The sequence below is a fragment of the Tachysurus fulvidraco genome, chromosome 7, assembly GCF_022655615.1.
Source record: "Tachysurus fulvidraco isolate hzauxx_2018 chromosome 7, HZAU_PFXX_2.0, whole genome shotgun sequence".
NCBI lineage: Eukaryota > Metazoa > Chordata > Actinopteri > Siluriformes > Bagridae > Tachysurus > Tachysurus fulvidraco.
Window position 1 is genome coordinate 2,583,060 of NC_062524.1, and position 13,353 is coordinate 2,596,412.

Sequence of the window (13,353 nt, forward strand, 5' to 3'; positions counted from 1 at the left end):
TTATTTTTCTTAGCCAACTTTTTATTAATTGCTCCTCTTCCTAGAGCTTTCGAGCCACATGCTGTCGTAGACCCTGGTCTGAAGTTTTATGCTATTACTTTTTGTTTTACTAACTACTCTGCCTGAGCCTAATTATAGCCTCTCTAATTATTCCTTTAATTTATGTTTTACTTTACATTTTTATCTTCATTAGTGTGTTTTAGTGCCTATTTTGCTATTGTATCTTTTTCTTTATCCCCATATGTGCTGGAGCTCATAAGAATAAGTTAATTCACATTTGCAAATGCTAATATATTTTGTCAAGATGTTGACTTGCCACTGAAGCAGAATAATGTATCTGACCAAATGACTGTATTTAATGGCTAAATTCCTTGCATGCTTTTATAAACCTATAAATAGCCAATTGTTCTTATAGCAACTCCAGTTTTAAAATGAAGTCTGCATTCCAAAGCCACTGTTTATCCTTTTTCAGGGTTTTTACAGCCATCTGTAGATATCTGAATTTCCTGACAATAATTCTGGTTCTGATACCACTGCAGAACCTCGTCCTTAGGTACATATCCTACAATGTTATTCATTTTTGTAACAACTAGAGGTCAGATATTGCCATTGGAAATGACAAAGAGTGAATTATTGGAATTGTCACTATAGGACTTACATCATGGCATCAAGTGGCACTCGGTCACTTACAGTATGTTTATTAATGTGACAAAAAACAGAAGCAGCTGGATGAATTCTGAAGTGTTTAAGAACACACTTTCTGCCCAGATTCAGACAAATGTAGTAAAATTGATTAGACACATTAGCTTCACAGTTCTGTTGAGACTTGTTTTAATGTGCTTTTCCATATAGTTTAGTTTAGTTTTCTTTTTGGAAAAAAATATTTACATTTGTTTTTGGCATTCACAGACAAAACACCCATTTTGCTTTGCTAAAAGTAAAATCATCTGCATACAGTGACTTTCCAATTCCTGGTCTAACTTGGGATCTGGATATATCTCATTAATCATATGAAAAAGTATAGGACTATAAACACTACCTCAGAGTGTTATTCTATAAAATGAGATTTTGAATAAGAGGTTATTACTCTGACTTTTATAGTTTGATCCTCATAGGGGAATAAATACATACACACTGTGAACTATATACATCTAATAATAATCTAGAATTTTTATTCTGTTAATTCTTATTTCTTTTATTATTCGTTAATTCCTTTATCATTAATTATGTTTACCTTCTGCTCTGTGTTTATGTTCAGTAAAGCTGCTTTGAGACAATGTCTATTGTAAAAAGCGCTATACAAATAAACTTGAATTGAATTGAATTGAATTTGATTGTGTTCAATTGGTTTACTTTTAGAACTTTAAAAATCTAATGATGTTGTGGGTCATATTACTGCAGAAATATGGGAATTTCTAAAGGCTTCACAAAGTTTCAAGCAACAATGTAGATTTAGATTGAACATTGGGGTTTTTGAAGTGTGAATACGAATGTCTTTCCAATATTTCCAAAAATAAATAAAAAATCTCTCTCTCTCTCTCTCTCTCTCTCTCTCTCTCTCTCTCTCTCTCTCTCTCTCTCTCTCTCTACCTAAAGTTGTCAGGGACAGAAGACGACGGAGGCAGATATAATGTAAAATCAAACTTTATTGAGAAGTAGATGTGAATGAAATGAGTGATAGAGGATACGGCCAGGTGAAGTTCTAACACACACATGCCGGGTCACAGGTTGCAAACCAACAATACCTATATCCTTCGGCGGACGACAAACTAGGGAAACTACCCAATATCCAATATCCAGAACCAAACCCACAATTCATTTACAAGACCAATAATTTTACCATTTTTTTAAACGTTTTAAAATAAAATATTTAGTTGGCTTTCAGTGAGTCATGCTGCAGTGATTTCATTAATGATACATTTACTGCACTAACATTATTACTAAAGCACACCTACATACACACAAATACATAAAGATATAAACTGAAAGCTGCATTCAGGAGAAACAAAAATGAAGTGAATCCCTAAAGATTCAAAGATTTAATGATTCACATTTAAAGATTCAGTGACTCAATTCACCCTTAGAGATTCATATCCCGCTTGGGAAATAAAAACATGGTCTGGATTACTTTTTAGACAGACACTGGGGATAATTTAAAAAATATTCACTCTGATTTTCATTATTAAATTCTGAAATGTACTATTACTACTACTACTACTACTACTACTAATAATAATAATAATAATAATAATAATAATAATAATAATAATAATAATAATAATAATAATACGTCTTAGGAACAGCAACATAGTGTTGAAAAAAATAGTGCATTTTCAGTCATGGTGTATTGACGCCATCTGCTGGACAATATAAATCAAAATGCTTTACAGATTTAAAGCCATCGTCGCCCTCTGGTGGACAATTCTGCGAATTGCACTTCAGATTTACAGCCACTTTTTTAAAAATTTGTAGTTGATTCTCACGTTTCTATCGATAAAACTCTTAAAGATCAAGTGATGTGATGTGAGGAAATGATGTGAGGAAAAACTATAAACTACAACAATTAACATAATTTGCTCACATGATTATTTTTGTTACTCGCACCATTCTGTATAAACTCCAGAAGACTGTTAAGTGTGAAAGAATTGTTTCTTACTGCTGATCTGAGCTCAGTGAGCCGACTCACTGGGGTGAAAGGGGATTTGCGGTTAAACCCAGAGAAAAAACAAGCAAAAATATAATTTAAAAGACCCACACATGAAAGCGACAACATTTTCTCACGTTCACAGTGAATCCTTCAATTGTAAATCCTCACACAATTCAATAATACCACTTACGCATAAAGAGTTTCATACTTCATTTATTGATGAGTCGTTTGCAACGGATCGATACATCGAATCGGCTCTTGTAGAGAATTGACTCACAAACTGGAAGCGTTTTTGTTGATGAATCGATTTGCTTCAATGTTGATTAGAAGTTAAGCTCAATAAACGTAGAGCTGCAGCTAGATATATAATATAATATAATATAATATAATATAATATAATATAATATAATATAATATAATATAATATAATATAATATAATATAATATAGTGCTGAAAAAATAGTGCATTTTAAGTCATGGTGTATTGGCGCCATCTGCTGGACAATTTTATTCTAACTGCATTTCCAATTTAAAGCCATCGTCGCCCTCTGGTGGACAATTCTGCGAATTGCACTTCAGATTTACAGCCACTTTTTTAAAACGTGATTTAGAGTTGATTCTCACGTTTCTATTGATAAAACCCTTAAAGATCAAGTGATGTTTTTAGATGTGAGGAAAAACTATAAACTACAACAATCAACATAATTTGAATAATATATTTTATATATAGAATATATAATAATATATATTAAATTTAATATATTTATTTCCTCCGCTCACAGGATTGTTTCTTGCACCATTCTGTGTAAACTCTAGAAGACTGTTGTGTTTGGTGGTTCAAATGAGTCATTTGGGAGCCAAAAAAGTTGTTTCTTTTCTGTCACTGGAGTGAAAAAAAATTTACGATTAAATGCAGTTCACCAAGAGATAAAACTGGCAAAAATATCATTTCATTTATAATTCCTCACACAATTCAATAATACCACTTACACATAGAGTTTTATAAAAGATATACATGCCGAATTGTCTAAAACACTTCATTTGGTGATGAGTCAATAATAATGAAGTGCTTTGGATAATCAATTGATTGAGATTCAATCCCTTGATTAAAAGGATAAATCTCTGTTTTGTAGCTGCACTGCTGTCAGCTGCTGTTACAGAAAATCTCCTGATCAGAATCCAGCAGCACTGTAGAATAAAACAAGGTGAACGCTGCACTTTCATTATCAGTTACATCTATAAAAGAAAGACAATCAAATAGGTTGTTTTTATATTTGCACATTTTAATAAGAAACACAGAAAAAAGTACATTGTATGTAATCTATTGGGCCTGAAAAAGTTTACATAATAAATAAATAAATAATTTTAAATATTAAATCTATCTTTTATATTATATTTATTTTGATTATTTAGAGATTCTGGCAAACTGTTTTGTACAGCAGTTTATCTCATTGGATATTTCTTTCATGTATATACTCACTAAATATTTCAGACATCAACAGTTAATGACTAATATAATCGGGACAAGGTAAGTTACCATTTTTTTGAGGGTGGGGTCATGTTAACTGTCCAGATCAGAGCTCTCCATTTTTTAATATCAGTGAATGCACAGACAGCTTATGGACACACAGCTGAGTCACTGTTGTCTGGATCGAACACCTACAACATTAACTTCTAGTAAACACAAAAAAACAACATGCAGTAAATCTTGAAGAATTTTTTTTTATATATCTTTGAACCCAAAGACAAATGATGGCAGAAGCTCATGGTTAGTAAAATTTCTAGAGCAATTAACAGCAGATCCAAATTTGAGAAGCACGAGGATTCACACACACACCCCACACACACACACACACACACACACACACACACACACACACACACACACACACACACACACACACACACACACACAGACTCATAAACTTAGTAGTTTATAAGGATTATGCAGTGATGTTATGTCAAGCATGTGCAGAGAGCAGGAGCAATGACATCAGGGGGCAAGTATTTAGTCAGCCACCAATTGTGCAAATTCTCTCAATTAAAAATATGAGAGAGGCCTGTAATTTTCATCATAGGTATACTTAAACTATGAGAGACAAAAGGAGAAAAATCACATTGTCTGATCTTTAAAGTATTTATTTGCAAATTATGGTGGAAAATACCCTTTGTTGGCAATGACAGAGGTCAAAAGTTTTCTGTAAGTCTCCAAAAGGTTTTTACACACTGTTGCTGGTAGTTTGGCCCATTCCTCCATGCAGATCTCCTCTAGAGCAGTGATGATTTGGGGCTGTCACGGGGCAACACAGATTTTCAAATCCCTCCAAAGACTTTCTATGAGGTTGAGATCTGGCGACTGGCTAGGCCACTCCAGGACCTTGAAATGCTTCTTACGAAGCCACTCCTTTGTTGCCCGGGTGGTGTGTTTGGGATCATTGTCATGCTGAAAGACCGCCACATTTCATCTTCAATGCCCTTGCTGATGGAAGGAGGTTTTCACTCAAAATCTCATGATAAATGGCCCAATTTATTTTTTCCTTTACATGGATCAGTCGTCCTGGTCCCTTTGCAGAAAAACAGCCCCAAAGCATGATGTTTCCACCCCCATGCTTCACAGTTGGTAAGGTGTTCTTTAGATGCAACTCAGCATTCTTTCTCCTCTAAACAGGACAAGTTGAGTTTTATCTGTTCTATTTTGGTTAAGTAGCTCAGTGGTTAAGGTGTCGGACTACTGTTTGGGAGGTTGTGAGTTCAAATCCCAGTGCCATGAAGCTGTCACTCCTGGTCCCCTGAGCAAGGCCCTTAACCTTCAATTGCTCAGCTGTAAAATGAGATAAATGTAAGTCACGCTGGATAAGAGTGTCTGCCAAATGCCAATGTAAATGTGTGAACTGCATTAAAATGTACAAAATCAACTCACTCAAAATTGCTGTTTTGCACACATTTCAAAACCTCATCAAACAGCTGCTATCAAATAAGTGTATATATGTTTACTAGAACCCTTTTTGTCAGAATCCTGTTTTGCACATTGTACTGTATAGTATACAGAATGTACACTGGTCGGCAGTATATTGTATTATGTGTATTTGTCCTGTAGTGTTTTTACTGTCTGTACTGTCTTTTGTCTCACATTGTTTGCACACAAAGCACTTTATGTGGCCAGGACACCTTACTTTAAGTCCTTAGCTCTGTCATTTTATGTAACTATGTACTATGGTCCTGGGAAAATATTGTTTCATTTCACTATGTACTGCGTGAGCTATATATTGTTGAAATGACAAAATCTTCTTGACCAGACTTTTTGGCGGCCATCATGGTGCACGGTGGTGGTGTGTGCATCTGGAAGCAGGTGGCATGGAACTTATAGCCTGCCAGCCAGGGTTTTATGTGCCAGAGGGGCTAGCAATGTGGTCTGGTTCGGTGGGTTCATGGTGGTGACAGGACTAATGGTGGGGCATCCCTTTTGTTGCTGCCGCTTCCCATATTGTCTTTAGCATTGCAAGGGTCTGTGCTTTGCTCCCTCCAAATGGCTCTCCTAATGCTATATTTTTAGTGTATCCAGGGCTTGTTCAAGTATGTACAAAGTGTGTAAACATTGTAAAGAGTATGATATAAGAAAAATAAGGAGATGTAAAGTGACAGTGATATGGACGTAAAGTTGATGGGGTTAATACAACAATTCAGGTCAACGATCATCCAATAAACATCTGCAGACAAGCTCATTGCTAATGATGTCACATTTAACTGAACTGATGTTATATGCTCCACTAAAAGTCACTCTTGCATGTAAATCCTTCCTAACTGATGGTACTGTATGATTGCAAAGAGAAACCAGAAGATTAAGAAACACAAAAAAGAGGTACACAGATATATGCACAGATGTACACGGATGTGTATTTGAAGCCCAGCTCCATGTTTATTGTAACAGAAAGAATGTCATTAGCAATCAGAGAGCATAAAACATGTACCCTTTTCATGTCATTCCAGATGCTAACATGAAAATAACATTTAATACACCATGTTAACAAGCCATAAAATAAAAGAGAATTGTTCAGACAAAAATTACTAATTAAAATTACACTTAAACACCTTACAAAAGTACAAAAGTGCCAATGCATAAATAATAGGAAAAATAGTGAAATGTTCTATTAAAATTTTATTTGCCACATATACAAATCATACACAGTATGACGTGTAGAACAATTCTTTAAACAGCACAATTCTTAAAAAAAGCCCTAACCATTACACCATCGGCAAGACATGAAAACTTAGTCCCTGAGCTAGAGAACCAGAATTGATGTGTTCATACACATTACTGTACTTCAAACGTACAGTAAGTCACTCTGGATCAGTGAATCTGCCAAACTTCATAAATGTACATTCTCGTTCCTTATAATGTTTAGGATGAAAACTGGACATGGGTACACGGTCATCACCAGATCTCGAAGCGCTTGTCTTTTTGGAAAGGTTCCTTATCAGTAATTCTGTTGTTGAAGAGTCTAAAGAGACAAAAAGAAAAAAAAGTGAACCTTTAATGAGGTTCAGTTCCACAGCCTTCTCTATATACACTTACTTTATACTTTATGGCCAGACCTTTGTGCACACCTGAGCATCACACCCACATGTGCATGTTGAATGTCTCATTCCAGATTTATTTCCCTTCACTGTTATAGTTAGCTCCACCTTTCTGTTTTCCACTAAATATCGGATTGTAGCTGTGAGGATTTGTGTTCATTCAGATACAAGAGCATTAGTGAGATCAGCCTCTAACGTTGGGATGTAGAGAGTGTAGGACACTCAATGGAAACTGTAAAGCTACAGAACACAGATATTCTATACAATTCTGTGATTTTATGGTAAGCGGTCTGGGAAAAAGTACATATGGGTGTAATGGTCAGGTGTCCATATACTTTTGGCATAATAGTGTATATACTGCATTTATACAACAGATAGTTCCAGTTCACTAATGATTTGGTCGAGTGGGATCTTTAAGAGTCATCATATTTATGGTATTTTGAGGTTCGCCACAAGTTCCAAATGGTTACTACAGTAGTGTTATTCTCAGGTCAACATGCAGATGAAAAAGAAGAAGGGATGGCCATTGTACAATAACAATCTGGAACAGGAAAGTACGAATCAATTTGGGCTAGCTGACATGCTATAAAGTAGGTTTTGGGAACAGGAACCTATTTCTAATAACTTATAGAAACAGGTTTTGTCTGCTTGCAAAAATTAAAATAATAATTTAATAGATTAATTTCTTGTTTGAAGAACTCTTATATAAAAGTGATATCACAGTCATTCTGCTGTACTGAACATTGGCACTATGGGATTTGGCTGTATGCTGGAATATAACTGCACTGTCTCTTGTGCAATCTTGCCTAAAAAAATGTATGAAAACACACAGATAAACAACACCTACCGAACTGTCTGTGTGTTGCTGGTAGTGGAAACAGCTGTGTAGATTCTTCCTGCTAAACAATCATCTATGTCATTGTGACTCAAGCTAAAGATAAGGGGGGAAAAAATACACAAGGTTACATGGTGCATGATGCACAGTCCTGGGAATAAGAAGGGAACCCCTTCTTCAATTATATGTTTTAGTTATCAGGGCTTAAAGAATAATTGTGTTCCTTATGAACTTTTATAAACAAACAAAAACAACAAAAACAGGTTTCATTATGTATTCATTTTATCCCAAAAAGGTAAACCAACATTCAAAAAACATGGGGGGGAAAAGTAAACCCTATAATTCAGTAACATGTAGAACTACCAGAGTAGTAATAACTTGATGTAGGAGTTTATTAATTGTACTGGAGAAATTGTGTGCAACAGTGCTTCACTTCACAGATGTTGAAGGGCATTTGGTTATAGCTCTCCTTAAAAGCCCTTCACAGCATCTCTGTGGGGTTTAGGTCTGGACTTTGAAAGTTGAGTACATCATTGTCTCAATGACTGATATCCCAGATCCTGTGGCTCAAATCCTCACTCCTTTAACACCATGTTTGGCTGTTGTGGTGTGAGGGGTTTGTTGTCATCTGCTGTGTTTGGTTTTCATCAAATGTCACTGTGCATGATGACCAATCATGTCCAACCTGGTGTCAGCGGTGCAGAGGATATTGTTGCAGATTGTTTGTAGTTTGTTCAGATAAACATGCACCAAGCCAAGACACTCCATAATGAACTCATGACATCATCAGTAAATGTGTAAACTACCACATCTGTTTCTGCTGATGTCTTTTGTTTTGTAGAGATCATTGAATACTACCATTATATAAATACTTCCTGATCATCTCAGCATTCTCTTCCCTGAATTCAGCTCTGAGGTAGCAGCAGAAGTGTGACTGAGACGACTTCTCTGAGTAAACCTGAAAAGTCTATCAGAAGTGATGTCTCGTATTTTACCCACCTGGTTTATTGTCTACATACTGAAATCTGTTTTTATTGACATTTGAGATTATTTGTTTGTTTGTGGAAGTTGGTTGTTATTTAGGTGCTGATCAATAAAAACACAGAATTGAAGGACAGTGTATACTCACTCCAGGACCTCCACTTTATGCAGATGTGGTAACAGCAGCTCCAGGCCCTGATCAGTGAGCTTGCAGTGACTGAGGTCCAGTTCTGACAGACCTTCAGAAAACTCCAGAAACAATGCTAATGATTTACAGGCACAGAGATCCAGAGGGGTATCGCTGAGGTCCATATCTCCATTCAGAGCCTTTGAGAGGGACATAACATTCATCACACAGTCTGACTGATTCACCACACGGAGAAGAGCCAGGAACCGGAGCAACAAAGATTTACTACAGCTGAGAGAGAGAGAGAGAGAGAGAGAGAGAGAGAGAGAGAGAGAGAGAGAGAGAGAGTTAGACCATGGCCAGTCAGAGTGTTAAAACTTTTAATGCAGTCACACACAGTGTACATGTCAGTTTGTCCCACCCAGTCCTGAAAGTCCTTTGTCCTGTATGTGTGTCTCACCGTAGTCTCACAGTATGTAGAATGAGTAAGAACACGTCCACTCCAGTGTCCTCCAGCTCACAGTCCTCTAGAATGAGCTCTGTACGTTGCTGGGATTTCTGGATGGCAGTGCTGATGTCTCTGCAGTCCTCGGTGCTCAGATGCAGAGTTTTATCCTGTGTTTCTGTGCTCAGATCCAAACCAGTGCTACAGGAGAAGTCCAGTCTGTTCTGCAGAGCAGAGAATACAGCTGCTGCTGCCCCCTGTTGGAGCTCAGAGATACTGCAGCAGTGGAGTAACTTGAGCAACAGAAACCTGTCAACACTGAGAGCAAAGAAAAGAAGCCTTATGACTGTTGCAAATATTTATGTATTAGTAAATATTACTGCGGTTTCTATTACTGAAACATGTAGATTTATTTCCCAGGTATTGTCCATGTGAACACTGAGTTACCTGAGCTGAGAAAGTCTGTTGAACAGGGGTAGAATCTTCACCAGCCCCCCGTCTGGTATGGAGGTCCACATCAGGCTCAGAGAGACAGATGTACAGTGTTGGAGGGTGAAGCACAGGGCAGTACAGTGGTATGAGTCCAGATCTCTATTGTTCAGGTTAATACAGCTGTGTGTTGACTTTAACAGACTGGACACATAGTGAGCAGAGTCAGTCTCATAGATCTCTCTGATGAATGACAGCAGAACACTGGGGTTCAATCTGTGAAGGTTACAAACACACTTTTATTAATCCTCTGGCACATTGTATTTGTTCTTACCATTTGAGGAGTTATTATTAATTTGGGGTTTATTTAATTGTCTATCAGCTGTTTTAGTGTTTATTTCACATCAGCTGTGAAGCGGCAGCAGATGTCTTTCTGATAAAAGCTATATTCTGTTATTTCAGGCCAAAGAGGCCTAAGTTTATTTATTTGTTTAATATTATGTTAAAAATGATTATTTCCATTGCATTTAAAAAAGAACATACACTGAATGTAACATACACTGAACTATATCTTTCATATATTAACAATGGAATGTGTTTCTTAGAAATTAGCTTTACCTATATTTTTTTTACTTTATATACGGTGTATTTGTATTTTAGTTTCACTAGAATGACTGGTTTCAAGATTTCAAAGTAAATCAGTAAAAAAAAGACAAGAACTTTTAGGTTTGACTTTTCCTTTGACCCTCATCATGTTTAACTATCTGTTGAGGTGCAACCTATTTGCAGAAGGAACAGAATAGTATTAATGATTAGAACTTGCAAATATGAGCCTAAATACAACATAAAATTAATATTCAAAAATAGATATTAATGGAACTTAATTCCAGTCTCTGCAAATGGATTATCACAACATATTCACCATAGTACATTAGTATTAATGGTCAAAATCATTTTTATGGACAAAGTATGAAAGGAGATTTCAAAGATATATCCATCATGCATGCGAATTAATCAGAGTAAATAAATTTTACATGACAAAACATTCATATTCATATAAAATAATCTCAATTGGAAAACAGATCTTAGTAACTTAGTAACGTCTGAAGATGAAATAAATGGTTTTATTATAATAAAAGATGAATCTGGATGTTATAGTTACACTTTACATTTCTTCCTTCTTACCGTTTAAACTGAATTTCAGACAGTAGAGGAAGAATCTCTCTGGTGTGTTTATGAGTGATTTTGTTCTTTCTGATGTTCACACTAATGCAGCAAACTCGCTGCTGGAGAAGATAGATAAGCTCCTCCCAGCTGAGAGAACAGGAAGTCAGGTCTCCTCCCACCTTCTCCAGGAAAAAGCGAGTCAGTTCTTCATCCTGAGCTTCATACAGCAGATCAGTAAACTGCTGGAGAGTCCATTTCGATAATCTACACACAGACACAAGTTTATAAATAATAATATAGACATTTTTGTATGATAAAGATGTGAACTGGAAACTGACCTGATCTTGAAAAGGCCAGGATGACACATGAGGCTGAGGAGAGAGTGAGCCTCCATCCTGTACTCAGTGAGGTTCACACAGTGAACAGTCCAGAGGTTCAGGAGAGACGACAAACTGCTCAGATATCTGAAGGTCTTTGGGTTTATGATGTTAAAGTCCAGACAGAGCTCCTGAATGACCCACCGGCTCTCACTGCTCCTGAATGACCCACCGGCTCTCACTGCTCTGGCCATCCTCACTACCAAACGCTCACTCAGGCTGAAAAACATTCACACAAACTCAGTCATCAAAGTGAATTTCACTAAAGCATGTTAAACCTTAATGATGTTACACAGACGTGTAAACGTGAAGAAAGTGATTATTAACACATACCAGAGTTTCTGTAGGTGTGTGATGTGTCTGAGGAGAAGTCTGGCTCCTCTGAGAGAGATGGCTTGTGGTTTTAGAGTGAGTTTGAGTTTGGAGTCTGAGAGATTGAGTAATTTCCTCACAGCTCTGCACTCACGAGTAGTTAAAACCCAATCTATAATGAGGACGAAGTCCATAGCAGCAAAGAAAGCTCTCACCAGCTCTGTATCTTCTGCATGGGCAACAACTGCTTTACTTAAACGTGGAATTAACCAAGAGTCACATCTAAAACAGACAGGTTTAATGTACTGTTATTGTTTTTAATGTAATTGTTTGTAAAAGTCCATAAATAACATGTTGGAGCTGATACTGTATTAGTCACAAAATAAATATGTACTTAAATAAGTTCGACTGCAAGCAACAGAAGAAATTAAGATTTAGTTTCCTAATAATCAGAACTAAGATTATCCTGAACTTTCCTGAAGACTTTAAAGTTTCTTAATCTCATAATCTATAAAACAGGAGATTAATTACATTTTGATTCATTTTCAACTTGAAATATAATCAGTTACAAATAATATACAACAATGTTGATGACTAATCAATTTCTTTTCCATAGTAATAGACCATTATTACTGGAGAATTCTTTAGTCTTTGTGTATTAACATAAAAATAAACCCAGAGTAAACATGTGTGTTGGAGTTGGTGTGTGAAGATGCAGCTTTCAGATCAAACCTGAGCTCTGAGATGTAGGGCAGACACTGAAGGAAACTCCTCACTTCACTCTCTTCATCTGAACAGTTTCTCAGCTCCACTGGCATCTTCTGTGTTTGGAGTTTCAGCACTTCTAGGAGGTCGGAGACGTTTCTCTCTGAGAGGTCTATGTACCATACAGGAAGTGACCGGTAAACTGGCAGCAATACTGGAAGGACAGTCCTGTGTGTTTTACTCTCATACTGCTTCACATGTGAGAACAGATCCAGCAGGAAATCACTCCGTTTTTCATGGAAGCCATAAACCTCCTGTCTAAAAGGGAATGTGTTGTAGCTGCACACTGACACCAGCAGCTCAGTAAAACTCTCTCCTTTATCTGATTGACAGTCGACTGCTGCGATGATCAGATTCACCATAAACTGGACGGATGTAGATACTGAATTAGACCTGTATATAAGAAAATATATAAGTTATGAGGAAGAATCTCACAGACAGTGAAAAAGATTCACCTAAAGCTCAGAGCAAACACATAAATGAGGCTAATAATAAAGGCTAATATTCAGCTAGTGTAGAGAACATCAGACTATCAGTCTGTTCATATCAAGGAAGATAAAAATGAACAGTTTCTTCTTGTAGCCATGGACAGGAGCATCACCTGACACTGTTTACTGGAGCTTGTGCTAAATAGCAAATAATTTCACTTAAAATACATATTGATGTTATTCCTGAGTTACAAACAACCTGCTG

The 13,353-nt window shown here is 36.5% G+C and overlaps 1 protein-coding gene across 23 annotated transcripts in view; it reads right to left on the reverse strand.

Annotated features, from left to right (window-relative positions):
• Window positions 1–13,353, reverse strand: part of LOC113650479 — a 289,734-nt gene that overhangs the window by 28,326 nt on the left and 248,055 nt on the right. For 18 of the 23 annotated variants that reach the window (XM_047816721.1, XM_047816728.1, XM_047816727.1 and 15 more), the window contains 9 exons: window positions 12,628–13,053; window positions 11,917–12,177; window positions 11,545–11,802; window positions 11,225–11,470; window positions 10,058–10,315; window positions 9,626–9,928; window positions 9,187–9,456; window positions 8,070–8,153; window positions 6,538–7,146 (listed from right to left, as the gene is read on the reverse strand). The exons of 1 other annotated variant lie outside the window; for it this stretch is intronic. In XM_047816721.1, coding sequence (XP_047672677.1) covers window positions 7,080–7,146; window positions 8,070–8,153; window positions 9,187–9,456; window positions 9,626–9,928; window positions 10,058–10,315; window positions 11,225–11,470; window positions 11,545–11,802; window positions 11,917–12,177; window positions 12,628–13,053 — 2,173 coding nt within the window. In that variant the 3' untranslated portion in view covers window positions 6,538–7,079. Of the gene's footprint in view, window positions 1–6,537; window positions 7,147–8,069; window positions 8,154–9,186; window positions 9,457–9,625; window positions 9,929–10,057; window positions 10,316–11,224; window positions 11,471–11,544; window positions 11,803–11,916; window positions 12,180–12,627; window positions 13,054–13,353 lie in introns of those variants that run through there. 4 more of the 23 variants (XM_047816739.1, XM_047816730.1, XM_047816729.1 and 1 more) reach the window with 3 other exon arrangements.